The following is a 22,211-nucleotide window of genomic DNA, read 5'->3' as shown; positions in this document are numbered from 1 at the left end:
ATAAAATACAACAATGAATGTTCCATCAACCATCTAGTGGTCACAGAGGCGAACTAAAATGTCCCTTCATGTATGCAACCTGAAGCATTGTAGTGTATACATGTAGTATTCACGCGAGGATAACCGATTTATAATAAATATAATTAAAATATTAACTTTACTCTAATATTTGCTAATTCTAAACTTAGTTTTGATCATTTATAACTTGAATTTAAACTTCTACAGTCGTAGAAGTGTTCATGTTCATACATGAATATACATTTATATTTCACATTTTTCACGATTTGTCTATTTCCCTTAGCTTTCGCAACTATTTCTATTACTTTGCTACATAACCAATTTGCAGTGAATTGCTTAGCACTGAATCGTCAACTAATCAGAGCAAAGCAATTTCTACTCTTTTTTTTATTAACGGTGCGCATTGCGGCCGAAAAATCTTGCAGAATTTGATTGTGTCACTGTATTTTACTCGATCTACCGTTAGATGGGGGTATCCATGGATGGGAGTACTGAATCTATATATAATTATTATTTATGGTTGAAAAATCATAACCTCTATACAAATGTCAACTGAATAGTTTGGTCACGCACAGTAACGCATTTAGTGTTTCAAACAAACTTTGAAGATGGAAACGATATTGGAGCAACAACGACGCTATCACGAGGAAAGGGAGAGATTAATGGACGCAATGGTAAAAGAAATGCTTTATAAGAAGGCAGGGCACAGGGAGAGCATAAATTCGGAGCATCGATTAAAGATGTTGCTTGATCAATACATGGACAGTACCTTGCATTTGCAAGATTTATACGAAGATAAAGATGGGCAAAGGAAAGAAGAGGTATATAAATTTATTGACTTGATTTTCATTACTAAATTTTCATTCACTAATCTCGATATAACTCATTTATTTCAGGTTCAAGCACTTTCGGGTCCAAACGAATTTTCAGAGTTTTATTCTCGTTTGAAATCGATAAAAGAATTTTACCGAAGACATCCTAACGAAATAAGTATTCCAATGTCCGTCGAATTCGAAGAACTAGCCAAAATGAGAGAAAATCCCACGGAAGAGCTTTCAAATCTTGTCGAGTTCACTGACGAGGAAGGTTATGGAAAGTATCTTGATCTTCATGAATGTTATGAGAAATACATTAATCTCAAAGGAATAGAGAAAGTAGACTATATCACATATTTATCAACTTTTGATCATCTGTTTGATATACCAAGAGAAAGGAAAAATGCGGAGTATCAAAGATACGTAGAATCATTGTTAGAATATACAACGGATTACTTAAGTAGAGTCAGGCCCTTGCTCGATTTAAATGGAGAGGTTCAAGAGGCGAACAGGGAATTTGAAACACAATGGGAAAACAGCACATTTCCAGGATGGCCAAAAGAAACCGGCAGCGCTCTTACTCACGTGGGAGCTCATTTAGAATTGTCCGCTTTCTCATCGTGGGAGGAGCTCGCGTCTCTTGGTTTGGATAGATTAAAATCGGCTTTGATGGCTTTGGGTTTAAAATGCGGCGGTACTCTCGAGGAGAGAGCCCAGAGACTTTTCAGTACAAAAGGGGAGGCTTCTTTAGATCCAAATTTACTAGCCAAGAACAATAGAAATAGGAAATCTGGAAAAGGTAGGAATTCTGAAAAGCAAAAGGAGATAGCTTGCTTGGAAGCGCAAGTATACAGGCTCGCGGAATTGGTATCTACTCAACGAGTAGCCACAAAAGAAAATGTACAAAGGAAACAAGCTAGAACAGAGGGCGAGAGAGGAGATTCCGATGCTGAAGCTAGCGCCAGCGAATCCGAGGAGGAAGATGACAACGAAGTCCCTTACAATCCCAAAAATCTTCCTCTCGGGTGGGATGGTAAACCAATACCGTATTGGTTGTACAAATTGCATGGATTAAATATCAGTTACAATTGCGAAATATGCGGAAACTTCACATACAAGGGACCGAAAGCTTTCCAAAGACATTTCGCCGAATGGAGACACGCTCATGGAATGCGCTGCCTCGGAATTCCAAATACCGCTCATTTCGCTAATGTAACACAAATAGAAGACGCTTTGGCTCTATGGGAAAAACTTAAAGCACAGAAACAAGCTGAACGCTGGCAACCAGAGCAGGAAGAAGAGTTCGAAGATTCTCTTGGAAATGTAGTCAATCGTAAAACGTACGAAGATTTGAAACGACAGGGTCTTTTGTAATATATTCATCAGATGATCTAAATATCTTTTATTAGTTACGATATAATTCCTGTAAAACGTATCTGTTTTAAAAGTGAATGTAACGAATAAAAAAAATTTTTGTAATCACATAGCTAGTAAACTTGTACGTACATTTTGAAAATAAAAACCAATTATCTCGAAATATTATCTCTACAAGTAATTTACTAGACAAAGTTACCAACAGCACAGAATTTCGAAGGAATATTGAATGAAATAACATACGTAATTTAATTAATTCAAAATCTAAGATTAATATAAACAGTAACATTTGCTTTCGAATTTATTTTAAAAGTAATAAAAATGCTGAAATTAATTAAAATCGTATCGAAGAAGTAGGGATTTCAAAGTTCTCAAAAAGTTCATGCTCCACCAATAAGAGTGTAACAATTTTCTACCTAGAATGTTAAGAGAGTGTGCGCAGTTCGCCGTGTATCTACATATATGTAGAGATGAATATAGTCTCTTCAGTTCTTGTATCATCTCATACTTTCTCTCCTGGCAGTTATGTTACGTCTGTTAAGAAACGAATATTTTAATTTTTCACTATTTTAATTGGAAATACTTTGCACCGACAAATACGTAGTACAGACGAAGTTAAAAAAATTTGAGTTAAAAACGAAATTGAAAGTGTTTCGTTTCGTCAGAAGAAACACGATGGTTTATCGTAGCTATTAAAACCACGTGCTCCGGAAGGTCGATCGTTATTATGAAAAAAAGATTTAACGTAAGCATTTTATGAAAATTAAATTGTTGTTAATTGTATGACCTATTTTCTGTGTTTTATTGTGTTTTAATGGACCTTCTACTCACAGTTGAACTTGCCGTTTTCAGTAACCGGCAGTCGAGGGAGCATTGATTAGGGAACAAAGATTCTTGCCACCATCGTGGAAAGGTATGCTGAGACAGGATGACGGAATTTGTGGATGGCTGGATATTTGGACACACTTTAGGGGAAGGTGCCTATGGCGAGTACGTTCGTAGAACTTTTCCACTTTAAATTGTTTTAAAATTATCAATTTTTTCTCTAATTTCGTTAGAATAAATTATTTATATTTTTAGAATTTATTAATTAAAATGTTTTACATACATTTTGTTACCACTTTTTGCTGTGTTCAAATTACTTTTACATTTTGGTCATTTATACAAGGTATCTTAGTTGTTAATAATAGCTTTATTAGCACATAAACTGTATATTTAATAAATATTTTTCTATTTTAAACATATAATTCAATCTTTTCAGAGTAAAGTTACTTTTAAATAGATCTACTGGAGAGGCAGTTGCCATGAAAATGATAGATTTAGGCAAGCACTCAGATGCTAGACAGACAGTTCGCAAAGAAAGCGCTATTCACCGTATATTATCTAATCCCAACATTATACAATATTTTGGAAAACGTAGCGAACCGAATATGGAATATATATTTTTAGAATATGCTTCCGGTGGAGAACTTTTTGATAGAATTGGTAAGAGAGTTGCTTCTTCAAAATAATTTTAAAAAGGTAGTGTTAACCGTAAATACTTTCCTCACTGATACAGAACCTGATGTTGGTATGCCGGCGTGGGAAGCACAGAAGTATTTTAGACAATTAATTTCTGCAGTTGAATATTTGCACAGTAAAGGAATTGCGCACAGAGATTTAAAGCCAGAAAACTTGTTACTAGATAAAAATGACAATTTAAAAGTCTCTGATTTTGGCATGGCAACAGTATATAGATATCAAGGCAAAGAACGGTGCCTAGAAAAAAGATGTGGAACATTACCATATGTTGCTCCAGAAGTATTAGTACGATACTACCATGCAGAACCTGCAGACATATGGTCGTGTGGTATAATTCTTGTCGCTTTATTAGCTGGAGGTAATCTTTATTAAGACATATGTATTTATACAAACAGCTCACCAATAATTTATATTAATTTTTTTTATTCATAATTTCCTCTGATTTCAATGTAGAGTTTAAGTAAATTAGTAAATTGGAATAGAGTAGAAAAGAAATTAATGACAGGTTTATATGCAAACTGCAGATCATTGTCATTTTTAGTCTGATGGTTTAAGTCGCTAATAAGTAACTTACATTTCTTAGTTTTTAACTGGTCCATATCTAAACTGTAGAACTGCCTTGGAATCAGTCCATGGCAGAGTGTCGAGAATATATGGCATGGAAAGAAGGAAAATATATGTCTCTTACACCATGGAAAAAGTTGGATACTTCTTCGTTGTCTCTGATTAAAAATGTTCTTATGCATTCGCCATCATCCAGATATACAATAAGAGATATTAAGCAGCACAGATGGTTCGTCAATATGGTGCAAAAAGGTATGTACCCGTTCTAGATAATAATGTATTATTTCTCTTCCATATGTTCAACAGTTTTTATGGTACACCCGTCAGCGAGTGTAATGAAATAGGTGTCTACTTGGTCAGGTACTAAGTATCTCTGAGTGTGTATTCAATTACTCAAAGCAGCTTGGTACCTAACTGAGTGAACACTAAAGATCACCCAGTTTTTGGCGCACTTGCAAGTATTTAATATACTCACTTTCAATTTATATTATTAGATATACAAATTAAGAGTGTAATATACGCTTTTCAAGATTATCAAAGCTTTTGCCTTTACTTTGGTAATACAGCTCTATGATTTCAATTAAGGATCATAAAGCTAGATTACCAAAGCAAAGAGCACTGGCGTGAGCATCCAGTATAAATATCAGAAATTTACATTTTTACTTCTACCATATCGCATTCCTAAAAATATATATATATATTTTCTTTTTTTCTATCTGTCTTATGCTTTAATTGGTATTATAGAGGGACATATTCGTCCTGACGAAACGGACTCAAGACACATGCTAGAAGATGAGAACTTGACAAGATTTTGTTTATCCCAGCCAGAATTACCTAGGATACAAAATAATGTTATAGAAATCAATTTAGAAGAACAGCCAGGATTTTCGTTCTCGCAACCTGCTCATATAGAAGATTTATTAGTATGCACTCAAGTACAAAATAAGCAACTTACACAAGCAAGTCAGGTAGCATAACTTCTTTGAACACTTTTACATAAAAGAGTTGACATATTTAGCAATGATTATAATTTATTTATGCGTTTGCAGCAAAATACTTATCAACGCCTCGTACGAAGAATGACGAGATTTTTCGTTAAAACAGCGTTGGAGACAACGGTAAACAGATTAATAAACTGCTTGAACAGTGAGAATTATACCTGTCGTATCAACGATTGTCGCACAGTAAGTTTCACAATAAATATTTCAACTAGTTGTTATAGTACTATTGTGTATTATAAACTGTTAATTAAATAATTCTTTATAGATTACCATATCAAGTACAGATAGAAGGACAATGCCTCTTGTTTTCAAAGCTAACATTGTTGAAATGGATGGAAAGATACTAGTTGATTTCAGATTATCTAAAGGTTGCGGTTTGGAGTTTAAACGAAAGTTTATGAAAATTAAGGCTCTATTAGACGATATAATATTGAAGGGTCCTGTAACGTGGCCAATCGCTGTTGCAACCGAATGTTTACCTTAATTACAAGACTTTATTGAATGATATAGTATTGAAAAGTTTTATGACGTGCCCGATTGTTGTTTGCAATCGATTGTATACTTTTATTCCAAGACGTTACGGGATGATATAGTATTGAAAGGCGCTATAATGTGGCCGATCGTTGTTGCAACCGAATATATATATATCTTGATTAAAAGACTATTGGACTATTTAGTATTGAGAGGTCCTGTGATGTGACCAATTGCTGTTGCAACTGAATGTATACCTTGATTACAATGTACAAAATCCAATTTAAATAAATCATTTTATATTCTTTTATAAAAAAAAGCTTTCACTTTTTATGCGCATATATTAATGTGATTATTATACTGTAATTCATGACTAAACTATAAATCTGAACTTGTTTTCCGTATCAGTTTTTAGAACCACGTTGACACATAACCTTGATGTACAATTTAATATAAGAAACTGTGCTATAACCTCAATTTTTAGTATGATTATAAAATGCTCGTATTACAACACTTAATTATATTTGCAGTAACTAGTATTACAGCTGTTATATTTTCTACTTATCTTCAGTTTACATACTTTCTCGATATTTTTTCATATAAATTTTTTAATGATATCAATGATTTACAGGAGTACGATTACATCATCGGTAAGCTACGTATTGTCATCAATTAAATCGATATAACTTATATAGAAATATAAATATACGAAAGGTGATAAATCATTTAAAAAATTTAAATTGTATTTTTCTAGTTGGAGCAGGTACTGCAGGAGCAACAATATCTGCAAGATTAGCAGAATATGGGTACACAGTTTTACTCCTTGAAGCTGGTGGAGTTCCACCACCGTTTCTTGATATTCCACTCTTAGCTCCTTTGATTCAAAATAGTCCATATGACTGGCAATACACTACTGTACCTCAGCAGAATGCTTGCAAGGGTTTAACCAACAATGTATTATATCTAATGGATATTTCTCCAGCATGTAATAATTATTTCTGTATGTAATTATGAATTTATTTTTCAGCAAAGTAGATGGCCAATGGGTAAACTTCTTGGTGGAACCAGTCGATTAAACTACATGCTTTATGTACGTGGACATCCTCTTGATTATAATGATTGGCTTCCAGATTTCATTGGTTGTTATAATAAATTACAAGATCTGATATTAACTGTTTATATTTATTATTATTTAAATAAAAAAATCTTCGTAGAACCTACTACACAGAATGGTGGTCCGATGAATGTAAATGCCCTGAAATGGAGTACCAATCTCTCTGATATAATCTTGAAAGGATTGGAAGAGTTACATCAATCTATTGGCAACATCAATGAAGAGTTGAAAATTGGTAATTTCTTTTATTCGAAGGTTATTCTAAAGATATATTAATGATAATAATAATAATAATATTATTGATGCAGGTTTCATGAAACCACAATTGTCTATGAAAAATGGTAAACGATGGAGTACTGACAAATTATTGCACACAAATGTTCAAGATAGACTGAATGTTATTACTCATGCTCATGTTGAAAAAGTATGTTAAAAGTACAATTGATTAATATTTTTGTTAAGAAATTGTAACACTGCAACTAGTATTTGATTATAGGTATTGCTAAAGTCAAAGAAAGCAGTCGGAGTGCAATTTATGGCCCTAAATAAAGTATTTAAAGCTATTGCAAAACGAGGCGTTATTCTCAGTGCTGGAGCTATTGGTAGTCCTAAAATATTAATGTTATCTGGTATTGGGCCGAAGGGACATTTAGAAGACTTAAAGGTAATCTTAGAATAAATACATATGTTATTATATTTTTATAACGTACTAATTTGTTCAATTTTGTAGATAAATGTTGTCAAAGATTTACCAGTGGGACAACATTTAGTAGACCATATACTCACTGGGATTGATTTAGTTACTCTTAATGAAACTGTAGGTTTAAATATGGCAGATACTATTAGTCTTACATCAGCAATAAACTATTTTGTCTTTGGAGAAGGTATATTTTAATCTGTAAAATTCATTACTATTATACAATTATTATCGTGTTTACTTAGACATTTTTTTGATATTTAGGTCCTTGGACATCTGCAGGAGTTGAAGTCCTAGGAACATTTCATAGTTCTTTAAAAAAAAATATAACAAGTACACCAGATTTACAAATAATGGTGATGCCACTTGGACTGTCAAAGGATAATGGAATTGTTTTAAGAAGGGCCTTAGGAATTTCAGACGAGGTTGGTTTCAAGGAATATATTTTATAAAGTATTTATTGATATACTTCGATATTAATTTCTTATACGATTTATACAGATTTATAACGATTACTTTGCGCCTCTTGTCTATAAGAATACTATAACAATTGCTCCAATTCTACTACATCCGAAAAGTATGGGAGAAGTTAAATTAAATAGTACCAATCCTTTTGATCCGCCGTTAATTAATCCAAAATATTTAACAAATAAGGATGACATTGCACTTCTTGTTGATGGTACTATGATTGATTAAATTTTAGTAGAATCTGCAGAATGTGTAAGACATAATCGCAATATATAATATTCAATTTCACAGGATTACAATTTGTGAAAAAACTCGTTCAAACGAGTATTATGAAATCCATTGGTGCGTCTATTTATGAAAAACATTTTCCTGGTTGTAGACATGAAAACTTTGATAGTAAAAAGTATTGGGAATGTTATATAAAACATTTAACTTTAACTTCTTATCATCCGGCTGGGACATGCCGTATAGGTAGTGTTGTTGACCAGGATTTTAGGTAATTCATTACCTTTTCTTCTTTAAATTAGTATTATTTATGGTATAAATTTCACAAATTTTATCCTTTATAGAGTTTATGGTGTAACAAATTTATATGTGATCGATGCATCTGTACTACCATCATTGCCGAGCGGTAATATTAATGCTGCAGTTTTAATGCTAACTGAAAAAGCTGCACGTACATTTAAACGAAATATGGAACATAATACAAGTTACAAAAAATGTTACAATCCAAATGTTTACGACCATAAATATAGTGAATACTTTAATAGACAGAAATAATTATTATGTTACCGAATGTTTACTTAAATTTAGATAATTTTGATTATATAAAATATATTTTGTAATAAAAAATAGACGTACTATTATCCTAAATAATACAAAGGAAAATAATGCACAATTAATGATCATTGAACGCTTTAAGCATGACTTTTCAGATAGCTTAAAATGAAATGTTTATAATGATAAAAAAGAATATTATATATTCCTCTGGCTATATATATATATATATATATGGCTGTATATATATTTCAAGACATTAACGATAGTTGCTTCCACTACTACTATATTCTCTTCTACTATAATCATTTGATCTGTGATTGTTACGAGTATTTCTAGATCTATAATCCTTATGTTGATGACTTTTACTTTGCTCTCTTTGATAAGGATGTACTTTTGAGGATCTACTTCTATTGTCATGATAAGCATAATTATCTCTATGAGTATCTATTTTCTTAGAATGGGGACTCATATTTGGCAGCATATTTGCTCCAAACATTTCAAGTTGTATACGAGGAAACCCATTTCCTAGCAACATTTGTTGACCAGCCTGAAGTATATTATTGCAATTAAGATATTGATCCTGTGTGCTTGTTTTTTGTGGTGAGTCCACGTTGGTTTTCATGCTCATGCAGATAGGACGATTGAACAGCTTTGTGCCATAGAAAAGGTCCATAGCATATGTTACAGAATTTATATGTTTATAAGTTATAAATCCAAATGTTCTCGGCTTTCCATCGCGATGTTTAGGAATGTAAACTTTTTGCACTGGACCACCCTATAACATTACAGAAAATATAAAACGATATTGTTAACATATTACTCATAATTCAACGTCAAGAAACTGTCTTGTAGTGGTATGATGTTAAGGTCGCATTAAAGATTAAATGCGCATCAATATTTTCGAAAACGTATGAGGTTAGAAAAATAATTTTTCTCTTTCATCAAATATTTATCGAAGTTTTTGATATGACTTTATTAGAGTACACAAACCTGCAAGAATAATTCATACAAAATTTCCTCTGTTACTTTCTCGCTCAAATTCCCACACCATAAAGTACGCCCGTCTTCGTCCATGATGCTAGAAAAAGAAATAAGAAATGAATATGAATTTGTATTTGTAATTGGGAGACAATAAAACAATACCCGATGAGGAGTTTAAGGTTAAATCTCAGTTATTATTATGCTGATAAGAAATATGCGTAGTCACAACTATACGCTTTGTTGTTTATGCGTGTATTAATATGGCACGAAAAATGAGGTAACTAACACATTTCACAAACGACAAGCTTGATTTTGAGTCCGTCTCAAATTTAAATCAATAAGGAATATCAACAACTGCCGATCTTAGATTTTTATAAATATGCGGACAAGATGTGATTGTATACCTTTATTACTGCCTTACACACAAAAATTATAAACCATTATAAACACCGTCAGCTTGGAATAACTTTCGCATTCAAACATGGATGATTGTTCCATCTAATAGACAAGGTTTTCACTAATGAGAAAGTAGTTTAACAATGCTCCCATAGATGGTAGTGTAAGTCTCTTAAAGCACAAAGTGTACAGTAATGGTCCTACTTCTACACACTTTCAGACCACAGTTCGATCCGTTAACGAGGGTTAACATAGAAATTTTCTTTCTTCTCATTTGTTGGCAATTTACAGGTGAGACAATGCTGCCCTCACAGTCAAAGAAAAAGAGATAAAACAGCGAGTAAGAGAGCATCAAATCGGACAACTATAATATGGAGCATCATACAACTACAACGGGAAACGGTGTCATATCAAATTTGATATTTTCAAAATTTCGCAACAGCTTTCATTTATTTGAAAGTTGAAGCTCTTTATAAATAGAATTTGACAACGCGTACCTCACATGGCGCGCCAATCAAACGAATGCGTGGAAAGAGCGAGATCGAAAGCACGGCGAAGGAAGCAAGCTAGGTTTCCTATCTATGTGTAATGGTGGGGATGCGCGAGCCAGCTTAGAGAGCAGGCAAAGTGTGCAGAAGTAGGAACTATTACTGTTCGTACAATCTACAATGGAGGTGTAGTTGATAATAATGAAAAATATGGTTCTGTTGACTTTGTGCTACGTGGGAAGTACCGGGCTCTGAAAGCACAAAAACAAGCTTATCATAAAAATGACGACCACGAATTATTTGGATTTGGACATTAATAAATTATTCGAGGACTTCACGATCAAAGAAATTGAAGGGATCCAAAAGAAAATTCAAAATGAAAGTGACAGGAAGAAAATTGAGCTTCGAACACTTGTCGGGTAACTTTTGCTCCGATAATTTGCTGTCGTTTACTACATCTGTTTCTTTTTCTCCGGGTTTTTCACTTTGCCATTGTGTTCAAATGACAATATTAATTGAGTATTACACGAATTAATCTTTTCGTAAGGATTCGTTCTGCTGTAAGGTTATTTTTATGCTACAGAACTAATTCGGCGATTAATCGAAGATTTGGATGTTTTTAGAGAAAGGTATCGTGATTTAATACTGGCAGCTGATACAATTGGGAATATGAAGATAACTTCTGAACGTGTTATTTCAAGAATTGTTAGTATTGAAGATAAATTCAGAGAACTGCAGAAGAAGTATCTAATTGGTTTTAAAATTGATCCGACTAAGAATCAGAATGATAGGTATATCTTACTGTCTTTTCTTTTTAATGTATTAAATTCTGAAGGTTTTTAATTAAATGATTTCTGGAGAGTATATTTTCTTTCCAGATCTGTGGAAGGAATTCAAAGTTCAATTGTTATTCAAATTAAAATACTAATGGACATTCCTCAGCATATTTGGTCCAATATTGAAAGCAAGAATTTATTATTTGCTACACAGCTGTATTTAGTAGCCCAACATATAAATTATGGTTTATTGTTTGAAGTAGGAGGTGCTGACTTGTCACACAAGTATCCAATTGTTTCCAAACAATGGGATGTAATTAGTCAGTTTAAAAATATTATAACCACAGAATGCAATCATATATTGCAGTCATTGGAAGTGCAACCAGAGGTCAGTATTCATTCAGATACATAATGTGGATTAAATTATTGAAGATATTATTTTTTTCAGAGTATAGCAAATTGTTTAGCTGCACTTGTGCTAATAAATGGAACTTCATTCTCAGACTTATTAGACATGTTGATATCCATGCGAAGTCATGCTATTAAATCCATTATTACAGATGAAAATGACAGCAGCGTTAAAAATAAGATCAAGTTATGCATTCAAATATTAATTCAAACAGTTAACTTGATGCATTCATGTTTCATAAGTAAATAATTATATGTATATTTAGTTTACTATATCTGTAAAGTATATTTCATTAAACAAGCTGTTTATTCTAGATACTGAAAACAAGTCAGGTGGTCTTGTTCTACAGTACATAACAAAAATTCAGGATCAAGAAGCATATTCTTTACTTTCTCAGTTGGATGTGAATGAAGTTTTGCTGAAAGAATTTCTACCCTCTGTAACAAAACAGCATAAACCATTCCTTCAGGACAATGCTGGCAACTTTCTTATACCTGACCTGCAAAAGAGTGTTAAGTCTTGGCTAGAATGGGTTGCCGATTTTTGTAATCGAGAGGTCACGAAGTTATTAGATTTAATTGTATCCATAAAAGGCTTATATTACGTTCGCGAAGAAGCGGTTTGCATTAATTTGCCAGATAATTGGAATTCCATCTGGGAAGAATTGTCTATGCCTAGGATCACGTTTTGGATGGAATTCTTTCAACCTATCATATCTCGAAGAGCAAAAAGTACGTCTAACATAGAGTTACCGTTTTATTTTTTAATATAAAATCATGATTACTTTCTTAGATATTATAAATGATAAGTGGATGGAAACAACAGCTAAATTGAAAGCTGACGTGGTGGAGTTACTTAATAAAGCAATGAACGATAAATTCGAATATCCGGAACACGATTTGCGATGGTTCGTTTGGAAGGATTCTCCCAGTGATATTCCTCAAAAGCTTAATAAAAATGGCGGGCTTGATGGCAAGAGATCCTTATTAATGAAAACCAAGGGATATTCACCAAATATTCTCAAATTATGCGACAACTTTGATGCAGAGTTGCAAGCTCTGCTTCATGATCTGGAACAATATTTATACGAGACCGAACGCGTAATGTCTATCAAAGATAATCTATTGTCTACAAATATATCTTTAATTACCGATACGTTCTCCGATCGCTCAGAAATTCAGGAATATCTGCAGATGATCAGTTCCACTATGATAGAAGATTTCATCAATTTTGTGAAAACCACGTGCGTTAATGATAAACCTGAACATGGTCAGCGCGATACAAATGCTATTGTAATGGCCAGATTACTTTCGGCGTTGACAACCCTCAGCTCGAACTTAAATAAATGCTTTACGCTTTCGAAAGTGTCTGGACTGACAATCTCGAATGCTAAATGGCAGTCGATTTGCGACAAGCTAAAAGAATACAGTACTTCTGTGTGGTCAGTTTGGGCCAGCGCGTATAAAGCTAAAATAATTGAGCATAGAGAAAAACACATATCCAAAGAACCACTGGAGGGTTATCGAATACACGCGATGATTTCAGAATGGCAAAAAGTAACCATTGAAGAAGATTCTGGAGAAGGTAAAAGGATAAAATCGGAGATTCTAGTCCCATATCAACCATCCATACAATTACAAAAGTTTTTAACTGCAGTTAGCAAAGATTTAAATAAAATAATACCGCATACTGTTCCAAAGTAAGTACAACTCTCATTCTTTCATAAACGTAATCCCTTTCATTTGTCTTTTAATTGTAGGAAGATATTGCACGACATTATAGAAGATATTGCTTTGGAGTTGTTAAATTACTATATAGCTGCGTGTGAGAATGCGAATCTTTCGCAAAAACAAGCGTTGCAGGTGCTATTCGATATTAAATATTGTACCCTGCTAATGGTGCCACGAGAAAATAAAGTTTTCTCTGATTTATCTACGAAAGCCTGCGACAGTGTACTGTCGAAAATAGACCCATTTGATTACGATGTCTTTAATCCATTTATTCATACCAACGTGAAGAGAAGTGTTCAAAGATCGCTGGTAAGAACTCGCAGAAAATTTTCGACTATTTTACTGTATATTAAAGTTTTACTTTAAATGATTTATCATTGTTTAGTTAATACTTGGAAATCTAGTGCCCCATTTAGAACAGCTACATTCGATTTTGGGTGCACGGAACGAATACAGTAATACCGAGGGTGTGAAATCAGATTTGCCTACGGTGTTAGCCCTATGCAACGGTGCACCCTGGTTTCCATCTTTGACAGTGACTGCACCAGCGAGGAGTTTGCCTTTGGTGCCTGTAACGATACCAGACAAATTACAGGTACATAAAGTAACAAAAGATTTCAAGATTCTGTTATGCATTTTGTAAGCATCATGAGATCATTACGTTTACCAGTTATTTCACTGCGATTCCTTATAATTTCAATTTCTATTTTTCATGTATGTACTCTTAGATTTCCAGTGCATACTGATAAGATATATCGTGCATTGCATTGCGGTAAGAGAAGGATATTGCATGGCAGTTTGCATTTAACTAATTTTTAACTGAAGAATTTCTTGTGTTTTTTTCTGTGTTACACGCGTAACATTCTCGATTGATCTAACATCCGTCTGTCTGAAAGAAAAGACGAACGCAAAGTTAAATAACTTTTTGTTTCATTTTAGCGAAAGAAGGTTACTGGTAAGGAAAACATTAAGAGCGATTCCACGGGAGCTACTATAAAGTCTGGAGCGGCGGCATTTTTCGGAGCAATGGGCACCGATTGGTTCAGCAGTAGTTAATTTATTTTGTTAATACAAATTTGTCGACCGTTGTACATATTGTTAACTGTGTATATATACGTTAGTTATATATTATGTAAATATCATGTCGTGAAATATTGCCTTTTTCATTACTCTCAGTATTGAATAAAACAATTTTATACAATCTTTACACGTATCGCGTTTTAAAAATTAATAAAAATGACAACCATCTGTAATTTTGTTGAATCTATCTATCTAATGCTTTGCGAAATGTAGTTTACAAAATTCAAATGTTTAGTCACGATTAAGCCACCCTGTAAAGTAGCGCCAACAGCGGTAAGCGATCGTACCAACTTTCGAAGCGTTTAAACTTTCACCAAAGAATAACAAAGCAGATTCATATGCAAATACGTGTTTAAGAAACTGCTTCGCTGCCACCGATTACAAGAAAAAACAGTGAACAGGAATTCGAAAGCGACCGACGTACTCGCGAACGACATCGAGTCGACCGAATATTTGCACTTCCTCCGATTGCTTTTGCGACTCTACTTTTTCAGGTAGAACCACGTTAGCACGTAGATAATATTGTTCGTAAACCGCGCGACGTCTTTGAAAATTTTCCGAACGTTCGTAGCGCCTCCGGCGATGCACTTTGGTGAGCGTTTCAGAAAGAAATGGAGCATAGCAGCGTGCAGTAGTCACGACAAAGACAGAAACACAGAAAGTGTCTCAGCCGGTTACGCAATTACCGTGAGAGTACCGAGGGTAGGAGGGAGAAAGAGACAGGGGCGAGCGGCAAAATACGCCAGCGCAGTATAGTACACGTTTTGATATACGGCAAGATGGCCGGATGGGCCCAGCTGTGGCAATATCGGTCGTGAGACACTCGCGTCATCGTTTGCGAAAAAAACCACGTTACGAGTCCGTGCAGCTTCAGGAATACCGCTGGGACAAGCAGAATCCTTATCTGAATCAAATGGTGAGTGAGAAACATCTTTATTTCTGCGTTTCGGCCGGTGAAGCGCACGCGGACCGGTGCGTGCGACGTTTCGCGCGCCGATTTTCAAACTTCGCCAGTTCCGCGGTGTTCGCGGTTCCACAGTTATGGTGGTTTCGCGGTCATCGTAGTCGAACGTCGTGGAACATATTACAATGCGCAATATTACATTTCGCAACTGTAAAATTTTCTTTCTTGCGTCTCAAACCTGTCTATTCTAAATGGGGAAATTCATTAATTGTTCGACGCGTGCATACACTCCGATTTACCGTGAAAATTGGGAGTTATGGGGAAGCCATAACCTTCAAACGTCAGCGGCGAGTGCGCAATTCGAACGTACCGGTGGCTTGAATTTCGAAGATGCACGTGGATTTCAGGAAAGCATCGACATGTAAGTCCGCATATCTTGTCGAATATTGTCTCTCGTGTAATTCGAGATTACGAGCCGCGTGCATTTATGCACGTCAATTCTAATGAGATCGAAAATCTCCCGGCGGATCACGACCTCCGCGTGTCTATAATTCATTCTAGAATTTAATCCGCAATCTGTTCTATTCACCGTGTGGCACGGTAAAGAAACCTTGAAAATTAATTTACATGTATTACTGCCGGAAACATTGTGCTGCGAACTCGCATTTTCGTGTGCACGAGAAATTCGAATGTACCGATATCCGCGCGCATGCGGCAAACTGATGTCGCGCAGTTTACGTTTTATTTTTTCTTTTTCGATAGAATTATCGTTAGGTACACTAGGAATCGTTCTGCGAGAGGATTCGATAGTTTTTTGTCTTCGCGCTGAAGACAAAGTGACGCTTAATCGGGAAGCTCTTGGCGGCGATTAATCGCGAGAGGTCAATATACAGACAAGAAACGGTCGAGGTGACGGTGACGGACGATGTTTTTTGTGGCTTTGCTACGAAATCGTTGCCATACTTGGGTCAGAACAGATGACCGTCGATTGGACGAAGGCCAAGTTTAAACGATCCACCAAAAATCCTCTCGCACTTCCGGTATTGAAAAAGGAGACGATATGGCAACGGTTCACCCTTCGTACACCTGAAATGTTCCTCTCATAGAACCGTGGCCATAAAGAAGTGGGAATCTTAAATTTCAAAAGATCTTTAACGCTATTAACAATATTCAAATTACAATTTAACACTATTTTTACCGAAGACAGTAAAAAGACCCTTTGAAATATTAATGTAAAATTACCTTCCAGTCTTCTCCAATCGACATTTCAATTTCCGTATGACGATTACATACCCAATTTAATGAAAGTAGATTTTTTCGTAGAAAATATCAGTAGAAAACAGTGTTAAATTCATTTCATTATTCGCAAAGTCTGAAGCGCTTCCCTTCATTTCGTCAATCGCTGTTTAATCGTAGCAGATTCGCCTTTGTTCCTCTACTTCCAATTAACGAAACCGAAATTATCTCGGTGGAACGTTTTCCCCTCTCGGCCATTTCTTCGCGTACTTTGGCAACGTCCGTGGAAACACGCGCCAGATTAATTTTGGAAAAAAAAGGCTCCTACAGTTTCGTGCATGCGTTTCGCAACCGCTTTTATATCGTCGCGACTATTGATTAGTAGAAATTAGCCGTTCAATTAGCAACGGGACGTTTGCGACAGCTCGATAAGGAAATAGGTTGTTGGCATTGTCGCTTCGAAAACAATATATTATCCATTGAAAACAATATTAACCATTGAAAACAAAGACGGCCGGCGTTTGCGCGCGCTCGTAGAATCCGCTCTCACGTTGCACAGTGTCCGATAATTAAATGAATGCGAGCGATGATTCGGCTGGATTGTTCAGGGGATAGGGAACCGGCCCGAGAAAAAGTTAACGAGTTTTCGTCTCGTTAGTTATTCACGGTGTGCCGGGAGACAATGGCCCGCCGGGAGCATCGAGTGAGACTCATAATGGGTAGATGCATGCATGTTCTCATTGATTATCATTTTGCCCCCTAATTTTCCGTCGTTAATGCCGTTGGTTGAACGTCTCCTCGTTGAACGAGATCTCGTTGGTATCGATGCGTAACAAAGCAGTGGGAGCGACGGTGTCGGGGACCAGAGGAAACGGATGAGAAATTCGTGGGTGGCTTTCACTGAAAGTTCATCGCGGCCTCGTGATCTTCGGTTGCGATCGGACGGATCGTTTTATCTAATCGGCCGTTGCCGAGTCTGACTGTAACTGGTCGAGACGTAACAGGATCGATGGAAAAGTCTTGAAATTCGTTCGAACGTTCCTCGAAGCAGCTCGATAAAGGCTCCCGTTTATCAATGACTAATCTCCAGCGTATTTTATCTGATTGCCGCGATCGGGAACGGAATCGTTGATTTTTTTTACTTCGGGAGAGATAACAATGAATACGCGATTCCCCAGGTTCACCTGACGAGTGTTTACATTCGTTACCCTTTCCACGATCGTAATGATTCTTCGCTTTGTAAATTAAAAGGCTCAGTCGATTCTGCTGCATGCAACGAGATCGCTCTATTCTGTTGGCCGTCGAGAGATCGTTCGACTATGTCGCTTCTACGATTTTATTGATTGCGAGACGATCGTTAGAATTTTGTTGGTTGCTCGATGATCGTTCGATCGATAGACAGTTCAGAGTACTCTGCGGTACAGATCGGTATTTTTTCGGTTTTGCTCGGTCCAGTTTCACGGATTAAACGTGGCTTCGCGTATCCAGCCGAGCCCGGCGATCGTGTTTCGTTCGTCGACGTGACCCAGATCGGGATCCGATCGGATCGAATTTGTGGTTATCCTGATACGGAGAAGCGCGTCGCCTCGATCCCCAAAAAATCCGCGGGAACGCGTTCGTTTCGAATCAGCTCGCAACGCATTGTCGCGTTCGTCTGATGTAATCGTATACACTGTCGTGTTCGGGTCGCGAGATTCAGTTTACACGCGTGACTTTTTCTCCGACTTAGGTCTACGGAGCTCCCTTCTTGTCGCCACGATACTGGCTTATCGTTTTTGTGTACTCTATCGTCACGAGAGGACGCACCCACTATCCGAGAGATCTCGAAACGGTGGACGATTTGATAAAACGCGAGTGCGTCATTGCACGCCGTGAAACGATTAAGATCACCGCCTCGAATACATCTATCTATATAGAATTACCAGAATTTTCGGACGGTAGAATTCTTGAAGATCGAAGGACCCTCTCCCCAACTTTGTTTCTTTTAGTCACGAACAAGCTGCGAGCAACGGTCCTCGAGTTCAGGCTCTGTTCTCTCGAAATACATCAAGATATTAGTCCCGGTGGTGCAGGGGTATAAAATCGGCGGCGTATAAATAAAACCGAGACGTCGATACGACGCCGGGGGTCCGCTCGAAACGGGCAGAATTGCATACTTCTCCAAGTCGAATGCATTCACGAAGGAGTTGTAACGCCGACCTACATCCGCCGGTCCTGGAATAATCGATGAAGGGGGCTGGTCGAATCGAGAATTTTTCACCTCTTGCCCTATGACTTATTTCGCGGCGGTGTTGCATAGAATTTGTCCGTCGTTAATCAACCGCTAAACACGAGAGAAAATTAATATTTTCCGTACATCTGAGTTTAGTTAACGAAACGGTAGAATGTTATTTTAATTCCCATGTAATAAATAGAATCTTTATTTAGCGAACACTGTTCGGTATCTTCGTCACGTATCTGTCAAGGGATTAAGAAAACGTGACGCGCAATGATTTTTTCGAAAGATTTTCTCGAAGCTTGTGCCTCGGAAGATTTCGTAGATGCATTGAACTCCGCACGGCGATTAATGTTATCGATGGTATTGTAACTGACGTCAATCGAAACTTCAGATTCGGTATCATCCGAAGATCCGTATCGGTACGTGTTCTTAAACACCTCGACTTCTCGAATTACACGAGCCTACTGACGTACGACGAATGATATCGCTAACAATCGTGTTATTGTTGGCACGAACAAAAGAATATGCTCTCTCTCTTTTTGTCTCTCACTCGATCCTTTGGCGTAGCTGCTGCCCGCGCGTGTCTCGAGACGCTCGAAGAGTTTAAGGGCTCGAGGCAGATTTCAATGGTGGTGTCTCTTTAGTAGCACCCTTTTCTTAACACCGATCATCAATCTGTGTCTGAACTCTTGAAAGAATAAATTAGAAAAACTTTTTTTATTTGCGCAATTTTATCGAGGCCAAAGTTATATCGACATCATGACAAGATCATGCCAAATGTTATTAATGAACGTTCCCGATCCCTGACTAATGTTGATCTCTGTTTAAAATGAACCAAAAGTTTGGAAAAATTACCAAACATGACCACTAGAACGACCACTGATAACCATTTAAATGATCACTGATAACTACTTAAATGATCACTGATAACTACTTGAATGATCACTGATAACTACTTAAATGATCACTGATAACCACCTGAATGATTACTGATAACCACACGAATGATTTCTTACAATGTACGATGACCGACACAGCTGATTTGTGTACAACAGTTTCGTGATCGATGGAAAACAGTTGAAATTCGCTTCTAAGAAAACGAAGCATTGTTGGCCATCATGCGGTATCCCGCGGTTCTTTCTACAAGACGACAGGCCGCACGTATTAAACCAGGAATAATTATTATCATCCATAATTATTATTGAATTATCAGTGATCAGCGTTTAATGATAGTGCAGTGAAAGTGAACGTTAGAGTAGCCTGCGCGGAGGCATCCTTAAGTTCGTCACTATGTTCCTTTTTTTCATACGTTGTTCGAGGTTAACGGATGAGTTTCTGATTAATAATATTTCTGAGACTCTACAAATTAATAAAAAATTCGGAAAATTCTTCTTCATTCCTTCGAACGTGGTTCAGAGTCTGAGCATAGCCCTCTCCTTCCATCGCGCTCAGAGCGAAGAATGGTTCAGCTCGTTGTCTGGACCTTATTGCAGCATGTTGAAAATTCGCGCGCTCGCGTCTCATTGGCTACTGTTTTTCATCAATAACTCGTAAACAAAGCCGCGGATTGAATTTTCGCTAAGGAAAAAGTTACTCCAAAGTTACTCAGGAACCCCTCACTTCCCAGAGTTACAATAATTTTGATACACCCTGTATGTATACATGTACGTGTTACCCATTTTGACAACAACGAAAATAAAAGCGTAGCTTATAACGAATGAGGTTCTAAAGAGCAGCGCTTATTTTGTTCGTTAGTCATAATATATAATAAAGAAATAGACTTTATTGCTTCTATCCAATTTGGAATGGAAAGGACAGTCCTGTCGATTGAGATCGCCGACGAGATGGAAAAACACAAATGAGATAGATGGAGAGGGACAAAGAACTTCGTAGAAAAAGGGAAACAATGCGACGGCGAACGAAATCGGAGGAACGTGAATCATGAGCATCGCGGCCGATAGCGAGGATCGCACGGTAGCGGTTCGAACGATAACGATAAGCCGGATCGATTGAGAATTTATTTGCCAACGCCACTTTCTACATATCTCCGTGAATCATTGTTCGTCTAGCTTCGATCGACAAACTACCGGGAGCGGTGCACGGTTTTTCTTCTTTTGCGGGAACAGTCGCCAAAAGACGCTTCCTGTTCGAGCATCGAAATCTCCGCGAAGATCAACCGCGGGAATCGTCCCGAAGGAGCTCCAACGCTTCGTGCTGAAACGAAACGAACACGGTCGCGCGTTCCTCCGAGTGTTCTCTCCGTTCTATCGCGAACGAATCGAACATCGACGGAACGTAGAATAGCGACAGGACGGATGCACGGAGTTCTAATTAAAGTTACCGCTCCGCTATTCATAGTGCGTAAACCCGAGTCCCCGTGTGTTTCGTCCCGACGCTTCTGGCCTTCTGTCCACGCGTGAAATAATTAATGAGCGGAGAACACGCGTCTTGCGGACGATAATAACACCACTTATTGTAATACTATAATCCGACCGATAAGTGCGTTCAACGGGGCGTGCAACTGTTGGCACATCCCGTTCGTAAATCGCGATTAATTGGACCGTGCCTGTTTCCACGCCATTACCGGGGGTAATACCTACTACGGCTACGTGCTGCGCCGCGCTCAAGGCAAACGTTTGCCCCGAAGCTTTCGGGGTAATTAACGAACACTTCGTTCGCTCTCGATATAGTAGAATCATATCTCGACGCATCGGAAACAAGGAAAAATCTTTCCCCTTTTCTCCGGCGGTTTATCTTCCCCGTTATCGTCCAGTGTCGTGCTTGACCCCCGACTAAAGCCGCAATTTCGGATCTTATTCACGGTTATCGGGGGGGAACCACGACTCCACTCTGCCGATAGTCGACAGGAGAAAACGTCGATGATCTTCGATTCGTGGCACGGATAGCCGGGGGTGTAAGCGCCGCGAAGATCGAGCGGAAAGATTTCGTTACAAAGGAAGTGAATCGATTCGCGAATTTGTTCGCGCGTTTCCACGATTTCCAGGACTGTAATAGAACATTTGTGTTGGCGGAAACGTCTTTCATCTAGAAATCAACTTTGGTCTTTACATTTAATTTTGCTATACTATAATATATTATAATATATTTTACTTTATCCTATACCTATACTCAACCACCAATTATGCTTTATTTTTCCTTAACATTGAAAC

The 22,211-nt window shown here is 37.0% G+C and overlaps 6 protein-coding genes across 9 annotated transcripts in view; 5 read left to right on the top strand and 1 right to left on the bottom strand.

The window, feature by feature from the left end:
• Positions 1 to 548: 548 nt before the first annotated feature.
• Positions 549 to 2,362, top strand: Noi (splicing factor 3a subunit 3 noi). The gene is made up of 2 exons (XM_078197259.1): positions 549 to 839; positions 915 to 2,362. The coding sequence occupies exons 1-2, from the start codon at positions 627 to 629 to the stop codon at positions 2,205 to 2,207; spliced, it is 1,506 nt and encodes a 501-aa protein (XP_078053385.1). The 5' UTR covers positions 549 to 626; the 3' UTR covers positions 2,208 to 2,362.
• Positions 2,363 to 2,692: 330 nt separating this feature from the next.
• Positions 2,693 to 6,049, top strand: Grp (serine/threonine-protein kinase grp). 2 transcript variants are annotated; one of them, XM_078197260.1, is made up of 8 exons: positions 2,693 to 2,952; positions 3,060 to 3,197; positions 3,469 to 3,692; positions 3,766 to 4,086; positions 4,341 to 4,544; positions 5,037 to 5,260; positions 5,342 to 5,476; positions 5,559 to 6,049. In XM_078197260.1, the coding sequence occupies exons 2-8, from the start codon at positions 3,136 to 3,138 to the stop codon at positions 5,775 to 5,777; spliced, it is 1,389 nt and encodes a 462-aa protein (XP_078053386.1). In that variant the 5' UTR covers positions 2,693 to 2,952; positions 3,060 to 3,135; the 3' UTR covers positions 5,778 to 6,049. The 2 variants fall into 2 exon arrangements, with proteins under 2 accessions (XP_078053386.1, XP_078053387.1); XM_078197261.1 differs by having other exon boundaries at positions 3,041 to 3,197.
• A 136-nt stretch (positions 6,050 to 6,185) lies between these two features.
• Positions 6,186 to 8,826, top strand: LOC144478902 (glucose dehydrogenase [FAD, quinone]). The gene is made up of 11 exons (XM_078197258.1): positions 6,186 to 6,414; positions 6,519 to 6,718; positions 6,792 to 6,903; positions 6,979 to 7,113; positions 7,187 to 7,302; positions 7,375 to 7,542; positions 7,609 to 7,762; positions 7,840 to 8,000; positions 8,077 to 8,254; positions 8,335 to 8,539; positions 8,613 to 8,826. Exons 1-11 carry the CDS (start codon positions 6,261 to 6,263, stop codon positions 8,821 to 8,823), a joined length of 1,794 nt encoding a protein of 597 aa, XP_078053384.1. The 5' UTR covers positions 6,186 to 6,260; the 3' UTR covers positions 8,824 to 8,826.
• A 40-nt stretch (positions 8,827 to 8,866) lies between these two features.
• On the bottom strand, positions 8,867 to 10,323 carry LOC144478905 (uncharacterized). 2 transcript variants are annotated; one of them, XM_078197263.1, is made up of 3 exons: positions 9,967 to 10,190; positions 9,814 to 9,901; positions 8,867 to 9,598 (listed from the first exon to the last, which is right to left on the bottom strand). In XM_078197263.1, the coding sequence occupies exons 2-3, from the start codon at positions 9,895 to 9,897 to the stop codon at positions 9,080 to 9,082; spliced, it is 603 nt and encodes a 200-aa protein (XP_078053389.1). In that variant the 5' UTR covers positions 9,898 to 9,901; positions 9,967 to 10,190; the 3' UTR covers positions 8,867 to 9,079. The 2 variants fall into 2 exon arrangements, with proteins under 2 accessions (XP_078053389.1, XP_078053388.1); XM_078197262.1 differs by lacking the exon at positions 9,967 to 10,190 and adding an exon at positions 10,209 to 10,323 and having other exon boundaries at positions 8,876 to 9,598.
• Positions 10,324 to 10,846: 523 nt separating this feature from the next.
• Cog1 (conserved oligomeric Golgi complex subunit 1) lies at positions 10,847 to 14,810 on the top strand. Of its 2 annotated transcripts, XM_078176885.1 has the most exons (10): positions 10,847 to 11,107; positions 11,312 to 11,479; positions 11,567 to 11,852; positions 11,913 to 12,114; positions 12,188 to 12,604; positions 12,666 to 13,572; positions 13,633 to 13,912; positions 13,989 to 14,242; positions 14,332 to 14,375; positions 14,543 to 14,810. In XM_078176885.1, the coding sequence occupies exons 1-10, from the start codon at positions 10,971 to 10,973 to the stop codon at positions 14,560 to 14,562; spliced, it is 2,715 nt and encodes a 904-aa protein (XP_078033011.1). In that variant the 5' UTR covers positions 10,847 to 10,970; the 3' UTR covers positions 14,563 to 14,810. The 2 variants fall into 2 exon arrangements, with proteins under 2 accessions (XP_078033011.1, XP_078033010.1); XM_078176884.1 differs by lacking the exon at positions 14,332 to 14,375 and having other exon boundaries at positions 13,989 to 14,198.
• A 640-nt stretch (positions 14,811 to 15,450) lies between these two features.
• Positions 15,451 to 22,211, top strand: part of Rab32 (RAS oncogene family member Rab32) — a 30,377-nt gene continuing 23,616 nt past the window's right edge. The window contains exon 1 of the mRNA XM_078176376.1: positions 15,451 to 15,599. Within this exon, the coding sequence (XP_078032502.1) occupies positions 15,471 to 15,599 (129 nt within the window). The 5' untranslated portion in view covers positions 15,451 to 15,470. The remainder of the gene's footprint in view (positions 15,600 to 22,211) is intronic.

The sequence above is a fragment of the Augochlora pura genome, chromosome 3 (assembly GCF_028453695.1).
Source record: "Augochlora pura isolate Apur16 chromosome 3, APUR_v2.2.1, whole genome shotgun sequence".
Taxonomy (NCBI): Eukaryota; Metazoa; Arthropoda; class Insecta; order Hymenoptera; family Halictidae; genus Augochlora; species Augochlora pura.
The sequence above is the reverse complement of the archived record's forward strand: the minus strand, read 5'-3'. Positions and strand labels throughout refer to the sequence as shown.